This window comes from Theobroma cacao, chromosome 7 (assembly GCF_000208745.1).
Source record: "Theobroma cacao cultivar B97-61/B2 chromosome 7, Criollo_cocoa_genome_V2, whole genome shotgun sequence".
Taxonomy (NCBI): domain Eukaryota; kingdom Viridiplantae; phylum Streptophyta; class Magnoliopsida; order Malvales; family Malvaceae; genus Theobroma; species Theobroma cacao.
Window position 1 is genome coordinate 1,185,963 of NC_030856.1, and position 19,675 is coordinate 1,205,637.

Genomic DNA, 19,675 nt, shown 5'->3' on the forward strand with positions numbered 1-19,675 from the left:
TTTTATAATTAAGCATCCTTAAAGTCAAGTATAGGGACCAAAAGAACAAACGTCCATAATATAGTGTAATTTCCTAAGTCAAGTTACTGGGACCTAAGCTTTACGTGCAAAGAATCATCTACCTTTTGAAATTTCTGCCAAATGCTGTGATATAAACACATTAGAATGTAGAATATGAACAGAAAAAGGACTTGAGGCAATTTAGAATTAATAAAAACACAAAAGCAAGTCAGTAAATCAGGTTCTTTGCGTGATTCTCAGGTTTATGAATACTTAAATCATCCATTATCCTTAAACACATTTCTTATATCTTCTATTTCGGTGGAGATGACTGGGATGTTATTTACAGTGGGAAAAAAGAAAAGATTATAGCCCCTGATTAAGGGTTCAAGTCATTAAGAAGACCAAGAAGACTTAACGTATTGAATCAGGGTCAATAAAGCTATCCAAAACCAACCTGCAATGGAGGAAAAGATTATGTAAAGCCCGTGATTAAGGGTTCAAGTAAGAAGACCAAGAAGACTTCACGTATTGAAAATCTGCAATGGAGGAAAATAGGCATGTAGGTCCAAACTTAATGACCCCACTTATGTGCAAATCTGCAGTATCGAAATCTGTTGCAATTCGTTACTTTTAACTATACATTTATGCATCCTTCATGAGGTGTTGGAAATTGATTTAACCAAATGTATATAATATTAAACTTAAAATTGAATTTTGTTTTATTTAAGTTATAAAGGGAAGCAATTATGTTCTGTTTACTATTTGCTTTTTTATTCTTTATCTTTTATTTTTTATTTTTAATGTTCTCTTATTTTTTGCAAAGAAAAAGCAAATAACTCATTTTTCACGCATTATCATGAGTTTCTTGACCTAATCTTTTTCCTATAAAATGTTAAAGAGTCTCCACCATCTCCATACACTCCAAAATCTGCCTCTACCCACCCTAATTTCATCGCCTCAATTGTTCAAAAACCTCTTGGGATTAATTATTTGTTAGTCTCCAAGCTCAAGACTTCCTCAATTTCCCTGTTAAAAGATCCTGGAAAATGTTAAACAAAAGAGCTAAAGTACACTCACTGTTGTCCATGTTTATGGTTTTATTAGTACTAAATTTTAGCTTGTCTCAAGTTGATGAACTCAAGCTGCTCTTATCCTTCAAATCTTCAATCAATGATCCATCTGGCTTCCTCTCCAACTGGAATTCCTCTACCCCGTTGTGCCTGTGGCATGGAATCACTTGCAACAAATTTTCCAAGGTAAAGATAATTCAACTCACTAACAAAAATATTTCTGGGGCAATTTTATCTTCAATCTTTCATTTGCCTAAGATTGAGAGTATCGATCTTTCGACCAACAATCTCTTTGGTGAAATTCCGTATGACATGGCTTTTTCTATGTCACTTCAATATCTTAATCTTAGTCAAAACTATTTAACTGATACAGTTCCAAACTGTTCAACTTCATTGGAAATATTGGATCTTTCAGCTAATAGCCTTTCAGGGAAAATTCCACCACAAATTGGAGTAGAATGTTCAAATTTAAAAGAACTTGATCTTGGTGGCAATTATTTGGTAGGGAGAATTCCAAGCTCCATATCAAATATCAGCAGTTTGCAAGCCTTGACTCTTGCTGGTAACAAATTGATTGGCCAAATTCCTCGTGAATTAAGCAAACTGAAGAGCATGAAGTGGATTTACTTTGGCTATAACCACCTTTCTGGCGAAATTCCGCAAGAACTTGTTGATTTAGTTTCTTTGAATCATCTTGATCTTGTCTACAACAATCTCAATGGACAAATTCCATCCTCGCTAGGAAACCTCACCAATCTTCAATACCTCTTCCTCTACAGAAACAAGCTCACAGGTTTGCTTCCTCGATCCATTTTTGGCCTCAAAAAGCTTGTCGAACTTGATCTTAGTGAAAATTATTTACTTGGTGAGATCCCAGAACTCATAATTGAGTTGCGAAGCTTGCAGGTTCTTCATCTTTACTCCAACAACTTTATTGGTAAAATTCCAAATGCTTTAGCATATTTGCCTTATATTCAAGTTGTTAGTTTTTACTCAAATAGCTTGACTGAAGAAATTCCTTCTTCGATCTGCAATACAAGTTCCATTGAAGTGCTAGACCTATTTGATAACAACTTAAGTGGGATCATTCCACCATGTCTAGGAAACTTCAGCAAAGGTCTTTCAATCTTAGATTTGGAGATGAATAGCTTTCATGGAACCATCCCTGAAACTTTTGGTGAGGACTGTGGGTTGAGGAATCTCAACTTAAATGGAAATAAATTGGAAGGATCTTTACCACGATCTTTGGCCAACTGTAAAAACCTAGAAATGATGGATATTGGTGACAACAAGTTAAATGGTGCATTCCCTTATTGGCTGGATACTCTGTCAAAATTACAAGTTCTTGTTTTACGGTCAAACAAATTGCGTGGTATCTTACAAAGTTCCAAAACCATCCATCCCTTTCCCAAGTTACGGATTCTTGACCTTGCTAATAATGAATTCACTGGTCCTATGCCCAAAGGCATAATAAAGAACATGAAGGCCATGATGAATCTAGGTGAACAGCATAGTTCTTTGCAATATATGCAAGGAAGATACTATAGTTATCATGTAAATTTGACAGTGAAAGGGTTTTACATTAAACTTCATATCTTGACAACATTCACAAGCATTGACCTCTCAAACAATAACTTTCATGGAGAGATTCCAAATGTTATTGGAAAGCTTAGTTTACTTAGAGGACTCAACCTTTCTCATAACAGTCTTAGTGGTCATATCCCAATGTCAATGGGAAATTTGGCCAATCTCGAATGGTTAGACCTCTCTTCAAACCAGCTCACCGGTCAAATTCCTGATCAATTGAAAGATATGACATTTCTTGCTTTCTTAAATCTTTCGTATAACCAACTCACAGGACCAATTCCTCAAGGCAAACAGTTCAATACATTTGAAAATGGCTCATACGAAGGAAACTTGGCACTATGCGGTTTGCCATTGTCAAAGTCTTGCAAAAACGATGGGAGAAAACAATCATCTCCATCATTCTTGAAAGAGGCAAATGACTCAGAGACTGAGATCAATTTTGGCTGGAAAGTTGTGTTGATGGGATACGGATGTGGAATAATATTCGGTGTCGTTATCGGATATGTTACTTTTAGAAATGGTGAACCAAAATGGTTTGTGACATTGTATGGAGTCAAATATCATCGAAAGGGAAGAAGATGCTCACGGAACTAGTCAATACAGATGACTTTCAAAGTTATTGCAACATGTGTTCTCTGTACTCTATTTTAGTTGTTTTCATGGACATGTCTTTGTATTTTGCTATTAGTACTAGTTATTACTGTAATTAAATAGCCATGTGCTTCCTCAGCAAATACATGGCAGTGAAGTGTGGTTGCTGGTTTTGCTTACTGCATGACTTCTCTTGCAATTTGCTCTTGATCATTTATTCTTACATGCATCTGTACAAAAGAATCCCATTTCTGTATATGTGGAAAATACAGCTACCATTGCCTCAATGTTAAAACAGATACTAAATTCACCAATTGGAAAAAATCGAATGACTACTCTTCAAAAACAATATTTATATAAAAAAAGTGCAAACCATTGAAGCAGTTTAAGGGTTTTACTAGTTTCAAAAATGATTTGACTGATTGGAAATGGACACAACCTTTGGGGTTAATTGGAGAGGGATATCGCTTCTCGATCACGTGACTCGAGAAGGAAGCTTTGCAAGACTAGAAAACAAGGAAGAAGAAGGGAAATACAAATGAAAAACTATAAAACAATATTGTCACAATGCAAGATCAATGTAACCAAAAAGTAACCAATTAGACAAGATCAGGGTCTATGGTATGCTGCTCAATACTACTCTGTCCCATAGAATTCATCAAATTACGAAGACCATAAAGTCTGATAATACTGTCTCGAAAGCTTATGAATACTTATATTATCCACTATCCTTTTCCATTAAATAAGACTCCATTTGCTTTCGAAATATGCCAATCTCCTACTTTTCATCTTCATCTCTCTTTGTACATTTCTTAAATCTTCTAATTTTTTATGAGATGACAGAGATATGAGATTAATGTGGGAAAAAAGAAGAGAAATTATAGCTGGTGATTAAGAAGACCAAAAAGACTTAAGGTATTGAATCAGGGTCAAAAAGGTTATGTAAAATTTCTGATGAAGCTAAGCTAAAGAACAAAGGAGCTAAAATTAAATTGAGAATAAGGAAGAGATTTTTATAAAACCAAAAAATTGGAGAAGGAACATATAACTATTTTAATCTCAAGAATATATATGAGTAGCAACAGACCAAGCCAAGGAAATCGGGGAATAAAATGAAAAGAGTAAAACCCCCTAAGCACAGAAATACTATAACAATCCCTCCTCGGTCGCTACCGACGTCCGAGACCTCCGAGAGATCCCGTCAAGTCCCGAACAAGCCTAAAAGAAATTTCTCAATAACTCATTGTACACTTTTACTAAACCGTATTAATGTTTGAACCATATATATTTATAACATGAGTTCAACAACAAGCATAGTCATTAAATTTTGACTTTAAGTCATGACATCACAATTAAATACATTGAGTTCAAAAATCTCAAATTTTCATTTATATCAAAACTAATATTTGTTTACATAGTAAAACCAGAGTACTACAACTCAACCTCTAACAGCAGAGTGACTCGGGATAAAATGCTATGAGATGTCTTTACCTATTTTGCAGTGGACCGAACGTGCTGATGATTACACACTAAGCCAATCCTTATCTGCAAAAAGGGAAAAAGAGGGGTGTGAGTCTCACAAACTCAGTGATCATCGACTCCGTAAGTAGGGCGTAGATGGAAAACAAGCAAACAGTAGATCAGTTTATATTAAAAATGCAGGATTATAAAAATAATTTATTTCAAACAGACATTTATGCCTTATATGAAAAACAGAGAATTTCTTATGCATTGTAATCATTTCAAGTGGTAAATCAACCAAGTAGATAAAAGTTTCCCCTCAGAAACAAATCAATAACCTTTTTCAAAACAATCATTTGAAATATTGTTGTAAAACAATTGTACATAAAAGGATTTTCGCCGTCGAAATCAATTGACATTTTACTCAAATCAATTTAATAAATTCAAGTAAACTCCCATGAAATCGAATGTTATTTAAACTTATACATAAATCACAAATCGCCTCGTACGCGAGGAGTTAAAATTCATTTCTCCGCAAAAATAGAGGAGCTGCGAAAAAATCGTTTAATTCCGTTTTCACCATGCAAAGAAATATGAGTTTGAAAACCCAGAGATGCCACTCTCGAGTAGGGAATGAAAATAAACTCGTGGTCTCGCTACCACGTAATAACATCCGGGAGCATTGCTTCCACCGGATTCCCATATGCCATGGCTATCTCAACAATGTTGGCCGACATCGGAGATATCAGGCGGTTGCAATTGCGTAAATCACTGGTGGCCTAGCCATGCATACATATATCACAGGTTGTGGCCCTCGCCACGCCTAACTGCCCGTCGGCGATCCGAAAGTTCTTTAACTAGAGCTCACTCATGCATGAGGGTCACACTTAACCGAAGTGACAGCCAGCCTACTCTCAAATCTCTTGGTTTAGTAAAACCGTTTAAAAATCTAAATCGGGTTTTCATAGAATCTTTTCAAATCATTTTTTAAATACCGATCGCCTTATCAAGATAAAACTCTCTTTTCATAAAACTGTATACAATAAACTTTTGCATGCGATTCTCATTTCAAAATGGCATGGTGAATATGTAATTAAACTCCATGAATGCACACCACACAAATGTAAGGCACATTTTTCTTTGATGTAAATCATCTTGAAAGGCTTGTTTCCCAGGGTAAAATACTTTACGTACAAGTATACATATATATATTCAAAACACGTTTAAAAAACTATAGCAATCACAAAATTTCTTAGAATTCTACCAACTCATACTGTCCACAATTTTGCATGTAAAATAAATCATACATAAATACATATATATAGTTACGAAAATTTTTAAAATTGACACCCCCTACTTACCTCGACATAGCGAGATACTACATTGCTATTTCTACTTGTTAATGGCTCGTTATTTCGTTTGACACTCCGACACAGCTCACTTCCTTTACCTTTGTATTTTCTTTTCTTCCTTGTTTTTCTCTTCTTTTTCTTGCTCTTTTGGGCCTACCCTTCCTTGTTTCCACTGGGCCTCCTTCCTTGTTGCTATTAGGCCTTTCTCATGGGCTCTTTCCACTTTTCCTTATTAGGCTATGCCCACTCTTTTCTTTTCTTTTTTCATTTCATTCATTCATTCATCATTTTATTTTATTTCTTTTTTTTTCTTCTCTCTCTTTTTTTTTTCACCTGGTCGGCCTTTCCCTCCTCCTCACTTGCACCGCCCGATTGGCCTTCTCTCTCTCAAAATCAGCTTCACAACCTCTCCTACCTCCCTCAAAAACTGGCAGCACAAAGCCCCCTTTGTCCTTCACAATCCGGCAGCAAATAGCCTCTATTTTTCCTGCACAAACTGGTAGCAACACAGCCTCTCTTTCTCACCCTCCTACTGCCATTTTTCAACTTTCTCACCAGCACTCTTTCCCCCTTTTCTTTGCCTCATAAACTGCACTCTCCAGTTGCCATTTTCTGCTCTCTCACCAGCACTCTTTCTCTCCTTTTCTTGGTCCTTCTTCAGCCGACCTTATCCCATTTTTTGCTCTTAAAATGTCAATCCTTCTTGGGAGGAGAAAGACAATAATTTTATTTGATATTAATTTCACATGTGGGGGACAAGTTGGACAAGTCAATGTATTTGTCAACTATTTCTTTTTTTTTTTCCTTGATGGCTTTACATTCAACTGGCCCCTACCATCATTTCTTTCTTTTCTTTTTGTCCACTTTGGCCGGCTTAATCCTTTATCCGTCCATTTTTTTTTTATTTGTTGACTTTTCTTGCACTTTTCTTCAAGTATTGATCACACGGACATTTATCCTCATTTTGCTGTTCATTTCTTCTTCTTTGTCTTCCTTATTTATTTATTCTGTTATTCTTTTACCCTTTACACCATTTTTACTTTATATTTTATTTATTATTTAATGGTCCCATCCAAACCACATTCAATCTATTTTATTCTTTCAACATTTTATCACCATTACCTCAATCAAAGTTCATACAACTAGTTTTAATTTTTATTCTTTATTCACCATAACTTTCATCCTTATAATTTGATCTTTTCAATATTTATTAAATTTCAATTTCCTTCTATCTTTTTTCCTTCACATGTATCCAATAAAAATGTCGAAATTGTACTTCAACGCGATATTACCATAATATTTAAATATTTACTTATCGCGCTAGCTCAATTTAATAAAAATCATGCAATACAATTATTATCATTTTTCTCCAAAATTCTTCTTTTCTTCTTCTCTCCTACTTAAATTAATCATATTCCTTTCTTTCGAATTAATTTTCGTGATTAATAAAATATTTAATATTTTAATATTATTTTATTTATAAAATAATATTTTATTCTAAGATATTTTCTTCACTCGTAACCACTCTTCGACACTTAAATTTACATCAGTGACCCTTCGTCTTATTGATATGGTTATCTTGACTACTATACGAAAATACGAGGTGTTACAAATACAAACTTGAATTTCTGTGCATTACAACGGACTTCAACAGCTAAGAGGAAAGTCAAAAATAGGCAAAACAAACGTGGCTTTTCAGCCTTACAAGCAGCCAAATAAAACGACACCAGCAAAAACGTTTTAAGCAAACAAATAACTAAGAATCAAACTGACAATAATTAATGAGTTTCACTAAACACTAACTCAACAGCTAAAGCGATACCGTTTTCCATCTTTTTCCTTCCTTCAACAAGTAGTTGATTTAGTGCACAATTTCATCTTCTTCTGCAGCACCATCTGGAATCACTGGATTCTCAACAAGCTATCTAAAAGTAAGCCTGCAACGGAGAAAAATGGTGATGTAGGTCCAAATTCAATCACCCCATTAATTTATGTGCTTTATCACAAAGCAAACCTGCAGTATGAAAATCCGTTGCAGTTCATTACTTTAATTATATATGTGCGTCATTAGGTGTTGAAAATTAACGGGGATCTTCTACAAGTTAATATCATGGGTTTCTCAATGTTGTGTTGATGGGCTATGGATGCGGACTGATATTTGGAGTCATAGTCAGATATGTTACATTCAGAAATGGTGAACCAAAATGGTTTGTGACATTGTTTCAAGTCAAAAATCATGGAAAGGGAAGACAATGCTCAGGAAACTAGTCAATGCATGACTTTGGAAGTTATTACAACATGTGTTTCTCTGCACTCAATTCAAGTTGTTTTCATGGACATGTCTTTCTATTTTGCTATATGTATTAGTAATTGCTATATAAAGTAGCCATGTGTTTCATCAGCAAATAGATGGCTATCATAAATTGCTTTAGAATGTATTGATTAATCCAGGAATTTATCTTGAAAATATCTGTTGAGATAAAAACTAGCTTGAATGTCATTTTGTCTAACTATGTACAGGACAAGTGTCCACTTTGCTTTGTTGTACTGGTTTAATAAGTTAGATTGTCTGCTGCTGCAACATGTCCTTAGAACGTGTAAGCATTACATGCTTACCTTAATGCTGTGTTAAACACTTGGATATTTTGTACAAGTGTTAGTCAAACAACTCATGTATACATTGGTACATCTTTCTTCAGTTAATGACAATCGATATTAACCAAGTTCTGTTTTTCATTGCTTTTCACTTTCTTCTTTGAATGCCTGATGCCTCTGTTTTGTATTAACAAGAACATATCATGGCTTGCCTTTGGCCGAGCCGTCGACATAAATTTGAATTTACGAGTGGGAGGTGGAGACCATGAAGTTGTCTCATAACAACTTAAATGGGACAATTCCATAATGTTTGGGAAACTTCAGCAAACGTCTTTCAGTCTTGGAATTGCGAATGAATAGGTTTCATGGATCCATTCCTGAGACATTTGACAAGTACTGTGGCTTGAAGAATCTTAACATCAACGGTAATAAATTGGAAGGGTCATTACCACCATCTCTGGCCAATTGTAGAAACATCGAAGTGTTGGATCTTGGTAACAACAAGATCAAGGATACATTCCCTCACTGGTTGGAAACACTACCAGAATTGCAAGTTCTTGTTTTAAGATCAAACAAATTGCACAGTTTCTTACCAAGTCCCGAGATCAGCCATGCTTTTCTCAAGTTACCAATTTTGGACCTCGCTAACAATGATTTCACCGGCCCTTTTCCCAAAGGGTACATTGATGTGGAATCGCAATGAACAACAAACTTCTTCATATATGCAAGCAGGAAATTTGTCTTATCATTACTCTGTGAGTTTAACTGACAAAGGATTTGAGATTGAATTTGAGAAAATTTTGACAACATTCACAAGCATTGACCTCTCAAACAATAACTTTCATGGAGAGATTCCAAATGTTATTGGAAAGCTTAGTTCACTTAGAGGGCTCAACCTTTCTCATAACAGCCTTAGTGGTCATATCCCTGCATCTATGGGAAATTTAACGAGTCTTGAATGGTTAGACTTCTCTTCACACAAGCTCAATGGACAGATTCCTCAGAAACTGATAGATCTGACATTAATTTCTTGCCTTCTTGAATCTTTCACGTAACCAACTCGTAGGACCCATTCCTAATGGCAAACAGTTCAGTACATTTGAAAATGCTACGGAGGAAACTTGGGACTATGTGGGTTTCCATTATCAAAAGGTTGCAGCAAAGATAAGAGACAACAACCACCTTCAGCAATCTTGGAAGAGGCAGATGAGTTGGAGACTGAAAGCAGTTTTAGTTGGAAAGGTGTGTTGATAGTATACGGATATGGACTGATATTTGGAGTTGTCATTGGATATGTTGCACTCAAAACAGGTAAAGCAAAACGGTTTATGGCATTGGTTCAAGGAAAATATGATTGAAAGGCAAGAAGATGGTCATGGAATTAGGCAATGCAGATGACTTTGGCAAGGCGTTGGTAGCATTTGATTCTGTGTGTTTACTTCCAGATGTTTTCAGTCCACGGTCAAGTATTCATGGTCATGGTTTTATCAGTACCGTAAGTTTTGGTAATATGCAGTTATAAAATATCCATGTATTTCATCAGCAGATCATATAATTAAATGATCAGGTTAGAAATCCTCTACCCAGAGAGATGCTAGGATTTTGTGTGGATAGGATTCTGATTGTGAAGAAGAGAGTCACTTTGCCAGATAGCCAAAAGGAAAATCAGACAGAGAATTTGCAGGAAAACTTATTGCAGAGTGAACTCACCAGCATAAAGCTTCCAATGTGTGAAGATATTGAAATCTATGGTCTTCCATCTTGGGATAAAAATAAATAAATCTATCATCAACTTCTTGGGTCCTAAGCTGTAGGTGCAAAGAAGCATCCACCTTTTGAAATTTCTGGCAAATGCTAGCTGTGATATAAAAACATTAGAATAAATAAAACACAAAAAGCAAGTCTTTGCGTGCTTCTCATGCTTATGAATACTTAAATCATCCATCATCCTTTTCCATTAAATAAGACTCCATGTGCTTTCGGAAAGTGCCAAGTCTCCTGCTTTTACCTTCATCTCTCCTTGTACATTTCTTATATCTTCTATTTGAGACAGGGTTGGAGAAGACTGGGAGAAAAAGGAAAAGATTACAGCCCGTGATTAAGGGTTCAGGTAAGAAGACCGAGAAGACTTACCGTATTGAATCAGGGTCAATAAATACAGCTATCTAAAATCAACGTGCAATGGAGAAAAATAGGCATGTAGGTCCAAACTCAGTTACCCCACTTATGGCCATTCAAAAATTTTATTTATTATATTTTTTTTTAGAATTTTATATATTTAATAATATTATGAACCCACTAATTTTTTTATAATTTTTTAGGGAGTGGGGTCAAAAGCTAGATTTTATTAAAAAATTTATATATTAATAATCTTCTAAAAAAAGAGTTATGAGTTGGATAATCAAAATAAGCTTCAGCTTTGACAATCACTGAGTTGTATAACCATGCACTTAGAAATTACAGATAAATCTATGACTGATATTTTTAATGATTTTAAAAATTGAGTAGGAAGATAAATGAAGCTTCATTGAAAAATTAATAACTTGAACAATTATTTGAATGCGCATAATTACCTTGAGATGATCTAAGTATTAAATGCCAGAACTATAGAAATTCCTAGAAACAAAGAACCTAAGATCCTTATATCAATACTATGATTTAGCAATTAAGACAAGATCAGTATTAAAATGAAAATTAATTAAAAGAGATAATACTTTGAACAAATATTGGCCTTAGATTTAATTGAATGTGCATTAATCACAGTAAGATGAGGTAGTGGAGAGGATCCTTTCCCTACATATATAGTTTATATATAATCGAACTATTAAATGCACAAATTAACTTTGAAAACAAAAATTGACAATCAAACAAAAAGATAGACAAAGATGTGTGACCATTAATTAATTGTGATCCATATTTAGTAATTGAGTCGTTAATTTCATTTTCAAGTACTCTTTATGTCGATACGTTCTTATGATTCAAATTTTCATTGAAAATTGAGTCGATGTGAAAGAGTACGTTCTTAAAATTTTCTGAATACCACATTAAGCTCCAGAAAACTTATTACAAAAAGGAATTAATCTATTCTAGGAAAGCTAAGATGTGCTTTAAGCAATAATTAATCTGGACTTGGTAAAACCGATGTGAAGAAACTCCAGAAGTCTTCAAAGGTAGTCCCTGTCAATGCCAATAATTTCTTCAATTTTAGACAAAAATCTATAAATGCTGAAGAAAAAAACAGATTGAATAATATTCCACTAGGATGCTTCGTTTCCTCAGCTAGCCCAACGAAGTCACACCAAGCAATTTCGACCTTAGCTAAATCTAGCCCACTGAATAGTATTGTTCATGTTCACCTTATTTTTGTTACTACAGATTGGCCTCTCTCAGGGTGACGAAGTTGAGCTTCTCTTATCCTTCAAATCCTCAATCAATGATCCGTTCGGCTTCTTCTCCGATTGGAATTCGTCTGACCCTTTCTGCCTTTAGCACGGAATCACTTGCAATAGTTTTTCTTACGTAAAAGCCATTGAATTCACTGAGGATAAATGTTATTCGGACGGTTTCCTCATCAATCTTTCATCTGTGAGATATCGAGATTATTAATGTAATCTTTCTACCTATCAACTCTCCGGTGAAAATCCAGGTGACATGGTTTCTTCTGCTTCAATTCGTTATCTCAATCTTAGCAACAATAATGTCACTGGTTCAATTATTCCAAATTGTTAAGTTTCACTTGAAATATTAGATTTTTTGAACAACATGTTATCGGGTAAAATTCCATCAGAAATTGGAGTCTTGCTTTGAATTATTTGCTGGGGAAAATCCCAAGCTCTATATCAAATATCACCGGTCTGCACCCTGGCTGGAAACCTATTAATTGGTCAAATTCCACCAAATATTGGACGCTGCTTGAATCTAAAAACACTTGATCTTGGTGCCCATTATTTGGTGGGGAAAAATTCCAAGCTCCAACGTGTGGATAGGAACTCTGGTTGTGATGAAGAGAGACACTTTGCCAGATACCAAAAAAGGAAGATTAGACAGAGAGGGTCCATGAAAACGTTTTGCAGAATGAATCCACTTAATCTTTTCATGCAAACAGTCATCTACTTGTTGAAATTTCTGGCAAATGCTGAAATATAAAAGCATTAAAAAGTGGAATATGAACAGAAAACGGACTTGAGGCAATTAAGAATTAATAGAAGCACAAAAGCAAGTCAGTAAATCAGGTTAATGATAAAAGTGGGGTGATTGAATTTGGACCTATTCCGATTGCAGGTTGCTTTAGATAGCTATATTTTCCACAAGAATCTCAGCTCCCAACCCTGCTTCATAAAAGCTGTGTACCTCATTATCTTATTTTCTAAGTTATCTACAGAATAAAATGTTTAAAGTAACAATTCCCACAGTATAACGTATCAAATTTATTAATCTTAAAATTAAATATTTTAATCTTGACGTAATGTTTTCTCTATAAAACGTTCAAGAGCCTCCACCACCATCTCTATACACTCAAAAATCTGCCTCTCCCTACCCTAATATAGATCATCACCTCAATAGTTCAAAAAACCCTTTGTTCTAACTTAAATCCATGTTCTTCTAAGAGCTAGGATGCATATCAGATTCATGCCACTCTATCCCTTCATTTCAATGTTTTTTGGCTTAGTGTTTTAAGCAGTTTGGTATCCTAAGCTTTGAGGCCAAGATTATTGGTCTTGGATTAATTGTTTTTAGTTTCGAAACTCAAGGCATCCTTTTCCTGTTAAAAAAGTTTCTTGTAAAATGTTTAGAAAAAGAGCTAATGCACAATCTCTGTTGTTCATGTTCATGTTTTTATTTGTACTACATTTTAGCTTGTCTCAGGTTGAAGAACTCGAGCTGCTCTTATCCTTCAAATCTTCAATCAATGATCCTTCTAGCTTCCTCTCCAACTGGAATTCCTCCACCCCATTGTGCATGTGGCATGGAATCACTTGCAACAATTTTTCTAAGGTGAAGGTAATTGAGCTCGTTGATAAAAACATTTCTGGGATAATTTCATCATCAATCTTTCATTTGCCAAAGATTGAGACTATCAATCTTTCAACCAACAAATTCTCTAGTGAAATTCCTGGTGAGATGGCTTTTTCTGTGTCACTTCGATATCTTAATCTTAGTGAAAACAATTTGACTGGTGCAATTCCAAACTGTTCAATTTCATTGGAAATATTGGATCTTTCAAATAACAAGCTTTCAGGGAAAATTCCACCACAAATTGGAGTAGTATGTTCAAATTTAAAAGAAGTTGATCTTGGTGGCAATCATTTGGTAGGGAGAATTCCAAGCTCCATATCAAATATCAGCAGTTTGCAAGCCTTGACTCTTGCTTGTAACGAATTGATTGGCCAAATTCCTCGTGAATTAAGCAAATTGAAGAGCATGAAGTGGATTTACTTTGGCCATAACCACCTTTCTGGTGAAATTCCCCAAGAACTTGTTAATTTAGTTTCTTTGAATCATCTTGATCTTGTCCACAACAATCTCAGTGGACAAATTCCATCCTCGCTAGGAAACCTCACCAATCTTCAATACCTCTACCTCTACAAAAACAAGCTTACAGGTTTGCTTCCTCGATCCATTTTTGGCCTCAAAAAGCTTGTCGAACTTGATCTTACTGAAAATCATTTATTTGGTGAGATCCCAGAACTCATAAGTGAGTTGCAGAGCTTGGAGATTCTTCATCTTTTCTCCAACAACTTTACTGGTAAAATTCCAAATGCTCTAGCATCTTTGCCTCGTCTTCAAGTGGTTGACCTTTTCTCAAACAACTTGACAGGAGAAATTCCTTCTTCAATCTGCAATATAAGTTCCGTCGAAGTTCTAAGCCTATCTGATAACAACTTAAGTGGAATAATTCCACCATGTCTAGGAAACTTCAGCAAATATCTTACAATCTTAGATCTACAGATGAACAGTTTTCACGGAACCATCCTTGAAACGTTTGGTGAGGACTGTGGGTTGAGGTATCTCAATTTATATTGCAATAAATTGCAAGGGCCTTTACCACTATCCTTGGCCAATTGTAGAAGCTTGGAAATGATTGATATTGGTGATAACAAGTTAAATGGCACATTCCCCTATTGGTTGGAAACTCTACCAGAATTACAAGTTCTTGTTTTACGGTCAAACAATTTGTGTGGTGTCTTACAAAGTTCCAAGACCATCCATCTCTTTCCCAAGTTACGGATTCTTGACCTTGCTAACAATGAATTCACTGGTCCTTTTCCAAAAGGTATGATAAAAAACATGATGGCCATGATGAATTTCAGCAAAAGACAAAATTCTTTGCAGTATATGCAAGGAAGACTTTATTTTTATGATGTCAATTTGAAAGTGAAAGGATTTTACATAAGACTTTCCCATATCCTGACAATATTGACGAGCATTGATCTCTCAAACAACAACTTTCATGGAGAGATTCCAAATGTTATTGGGAATCTTAATTCACTTAAAGGGCTCAACCTTTCTCATAACAGTTTTAGTGGTCATATCCCCATATCAATAGGAAATCTGACCAATCTAGAATGGTTAGACCTCTCTTCAAACAAGCTCACCGGTCAAATTCCTGACCAATTGAAAGATATGACATTTCTTGCCTGCTTAAATCTTTCACATAACCAACTCACAGGACCAATTCCTCAAGGCAAACAGTTCAGTACATTTGAAAATGGCTCATATGAAGGAAACTTGGCACTATGCGGTTTTCCGTTGTCAAAGTCTTGCAACAATGATAGGAGAAACCAATCACCCCCATCTTTCTTCAAAGAGGCAGATGACTCAGAGACCAAGATTAATTTTGGTTGGAAAGTTGTGTTGATAGGCTATGGATGCGGACTGATAGTTGGACTCGTTGTTGGATATGTTACATTCAGAAATGGTGAACCAAAATGGTTTGTGGCATTGTATGGAGTCAAATATCATCGAAAGGGACGAAGATGCTCACGAAACTAGTCAATGTAGATGACTTTGGAAGTTATTGCAACATGTGTTCTCTATGCTCAATTCCAGTTGTTTTCATGTACAAGTCTTTGTATTTTGCTATTAGTACTAGTGATTGCTGTAATTAAATAGCCATGTGTTTCATCAACAAATTCATGGCAGTCAAGTGTGGTTGCTACTTTTGCTTAACCCATGACTTCTCTTGCAATTTGCTTTCGATCATTTATTTTTACATGCATCTGTATTAAAGAATCTCATCTCTGTTTATGTGAAAAAAAAACAACTAAACATTTACTACTTTCACCCATTTGAAAAACTAGGAAGGCTACTCTTCAATAACATTTATATAAAAAAGTGCAGACCATTGAAGCAGTTTAAGGGTTTTACATAGTTAAGGAAAAGATTTGTCTGATTGGAAATGGATGCAACCGGTGAGGTTACTTGGAGAGGGATATAGCATCTCGACCAGTCTACTCGAGAAAGAAGCTTTGCAAGACTAGAAACCTTGGAAAAAGAAGAAGGGAAATGCAAAGGAAAAACTACTACAGAACAATATTATCACAATGCAAAATCAGTAAAGACAAAAAGTAAACACTTACACAAGATTAAAGTCTCTAGTATATTGCTCAATACTACTCTATCTCATGGAATTCGTTAGATTACGAACACCATAAAAGGTACTAAATATTTGTAATCTGAAAGGAGCCAAAAACACAAGCAGCTTCAGTTTTTTCCTCATTACATCCTTCCCTAAAGATTCTCACTAAGTGGTCAACTATTCAAACCACATTTTCTTCATTATGAGCTAATAAACGGAGTGCATTCTCTGCAACATCCCAACCAAGAGGATCAGGTCCTTGAAGAAGCTCAACTAACAATGGAATAGCCCGAGCTTGAGCAACATGGCCAAGGTAATCAATCTGAGTTGAAATCACTACAAAGCGATTGCCTGCCACAAGTTTTGTGTCACTGCCTCCAACTCGAATCAAATACACAATCACAGGTATAACACCCAACTCAACAAGCGACAGTTCCTTGCATCTATTTATAGAGGTTCAGTTTCTTCATTTTTGCTTTCTCAACATTTAGAATATTATTATTATTTTAAGATATTTTCGGTAATTTTTTTAAAATAGTATTATACTCCATATTCAGAAGTTTCTTCTTGAAAAACTTAGAAATAAAATTCAAATTTACCAAATCTATCACCATTTTGTAAACAATGAAATTTTATCACTAACTTTGAAATAACGATAAGATTTATATTTTTACAAATAATAATCACTAATTAATGTAATAATTCTTATAAAGTTTATGCTCAAATAGACTCTAATATTATATTTGATATTTGGACGTTTCTTTTTGGTAAACTTGAAAATAAAATCTAAATTTACTAAATTTATTACTCATTTTATAACATATGAAATTTTATCAATAACGATAAAATATGTGAAACTTTATATCGAATGAAATTTTACCAATAACGGCAAGATTTGTAAAGTTTTGTGTTGAATGAAATTTTCTCAATAAGGCAAGATTTGTGAAGTTTTGTATCAAATGAAATTTTATGAATAACGTCAACATTTGTAAAGCGGAATGTTCATTTCCCATATTGAAGGACCGAAACTAAATTATAGTCAAAACTTAAAGCATTGAAAAAATAAACACAAACATTTTTGAAATACCAAAGTATATTGAACATGGAACAATATTCAGCCAATGCTTTGGGCAATTGGTCACACGCACCTCTTTCTAAACCAAAAACCCTAAAATCAAGAGAAAAACTTATGACACAAAAATTTGCTGCCAATAATTTAACTGTCATATACCAAAATTTAATCCGTTCTGCACTTCATTATGAAAGCAGTGCAATAGCACATTCTTTTCTTTTTTTTTTACCCTAGTTATTGAATCCTGTAATGAACAAATAAAATCGTTCCCTGAAAAGATTCCGGGTGATCTGTTCTATCTATTCAACACCCGAGATTTGAGGGGGCAACCGGAGGCTGAATACAGATTGAATTTATAACATTTGGGACAAAGAACAATGAGATGATGAAACCCCCCCTGCAAATTCGAAGTCATCAGAAACAAAAGCAAGTCATGATGCATAACTTGTTATTACGGTGCCAAAATAGAACTGAATGTCTCTAGCGAAAACTGGATTCGAAATGGTTCAGAACGAAAGGAGTAATTGTTGAAACCTTTCCGAGAATTACCAGTACATCATGCGTTTTGCTGGACTTGCCGGTGTATTAGCGTTATCCAATCAACATAACCACTGGTACCGCCCATCTGGTCCTCGAGAAGATTTACAAGAAGCAGCAAACCTTCCCTGGGTTGCTCACCTTGTCTTACAAGATAAGAAAGTTGATAATACGAACGGTCGCTCTCTCTTAGTTTCTTCAATACCCTCATCAGCCTTCTTGACATTTCATTATCATGCTCGCTAAGGGTAACCTGATTTTTAAATAGAAAACATAAAGAACCAGGTGAATTAAGTACAACCTCATCATGGCACAGCAGGCCAAGGAAAGGTCAACGGAACAGATTAACTTCAGATACGGTTATCATGGAGAAAATTTGTATGCACGCAAGTTTCCAAAAAATAAAAGAACCATCAAAACAAGCTAAGCATATTACATAGAATATTACATTGCCACAGTCATTGGTTGCAATTGACATTCAGTTATATATATTTAGAACCACTCCAAAATTTTACTTATTAATCAAATCAGACATATTGTACTAAAGGTGGAGTTCATAAAACAGTAAGGCCAACACTTAAGGCACATCTTATATATGTTGAAGACCAACAACAACATCAGTATCCTTTATACATAAAATGGTCACTAAAGCAGATGAAATATATACTAATATCCAACAATCTTGCCACCATAGAATAACTTCACCAACAAGAGATCATACCTTTGACAATTCCGCTGCAAAGTCCGCCCCAAGTAAATTCCTAGCTATATCAGGCGAAAGCATTCTACGAAACCATATAACGAAGCGGAAGCCATCATCATATATATAAAGGCCTCTTGAGTTTAGGCTTTCTGCAATCAATGGCAGTCTCTTCACAGTGGTTTTTAAATCATCAGCTTGAGCAGATGGCTGCAAAGATAAGACAGAAGTGACGTACAGTTTGCAAAATCTACATCTTTATTCAAATTATTCAAAGGCACAAAATCTTTCACCTCCAAAAGATACTCATCAACGTGAATCAAGCTAGGATATAAAAGATTCAACAACTTTTTAACAGGTAATGCCATCATGTAATTTGCTTACGATCATTTATTCTTACATGCATCAGTGCAAAAGAATCTCATTCTATTTATGTGGAAAATACAGCTACCATTGCCTCAAAGTTAAAACATTATACATCTTAGAAACAGATACTTCTTTCACCAATTTGAAAATCTTGGGCCCGATACAATGCTGGGATGGAAAGGCGGTGAATTCAGAGGTAACTGCAAATGGCGATTCAAGAATATTTTTTAAAAAATCAATGAAAATCACATTATTGAAAAATAATTAAGATGCTATTATTCTTTTAAAAATTTATATATTGATATCACCAAAAATTTTAAAAAAAATACACATTATAATTAATCCTCATAAAAAAATATATACAAATAAGGGCGGAGCTAGTCAACTTTTATTGGGGGGTTAAAGATGAAGATGAATAATGTATGAAAAATATAAATAGTTAAATACAATATACAAATTTAATAATTTTCTCTTATATAATCAGTATTGTTTAAAAACTAAATACTCAAAGATAATTTCCTTTCAACAAAATATAAAATGTAAAGCATATAAAAAAATATCTTATATAACCAAGATTAATAAAAGATTGATATATTGATAAAATTTTAAACAATAATCAATAATACAACGCTACAACGCATATTTAAGAATACATAACAAATAAAATATGACAAGTATAAGATAGAACTATTTAACAAAAAGAACAATATAATTGATGATTCATAGAAATTTAAAGAAAAAAATTTATAAAAACTTATAACA

General features: G+C 34.5%; 3 protein-coding genes across 3 annotated transcripts; 2 read left to right on the forward strand and 1 right to left on the reverse strand.

Annotated features, from left to right (window-relative positions):
• On the forward strand, nt 937-3,421 carry LOC18593359 (probably inactive leucine-rich repeat receptor-like protein kinase At2g25790). Its single transcript, XM_007020533.2, has one exon. The coding sequence runs from the start codon at nt 1,050-1,052 to the stop codon at nt 3,252-3,254; it is 2,205 nt and encodes a 734-aa protein (XP_007020595.2). The 5' UTR covers nt 937-1,049; the 3' UTR covers nt 3,255-3,421.
• On the forward strand, nt 13,445-15,652 carry LOC18593360 (probably inactive leucine-rich repeat receptor-like protein kinase At2g25790). Its single transcript, XM_018124158.1, has one exon. The coding sequence runs from the start codon at nt 13,445-13,447 to the stop codon at nt 15,650-15,652; it is 2,208 nt and encodes a 735-aa protein (XP_017979647.1).
• Nucleotides 17,867-18,918, reverse strand: LOC108662695 (protein transport protein Sec24-like At3g07100). The gene is made up of 3 exons (XM_018124159.1): nt 18,841-18,918; nt 18,569-18,757; nt 17,867-18,100 (listed from the first exon to the last, which is right to left on the reverse strand). The coding sequence occupies exons 1-3, from the start codon at nt 18,916-18,918 to the stop codon at nt 17,867-17,869; spliced, it is 501 nt and encodes a 166-aa protein (XP_017979648.1).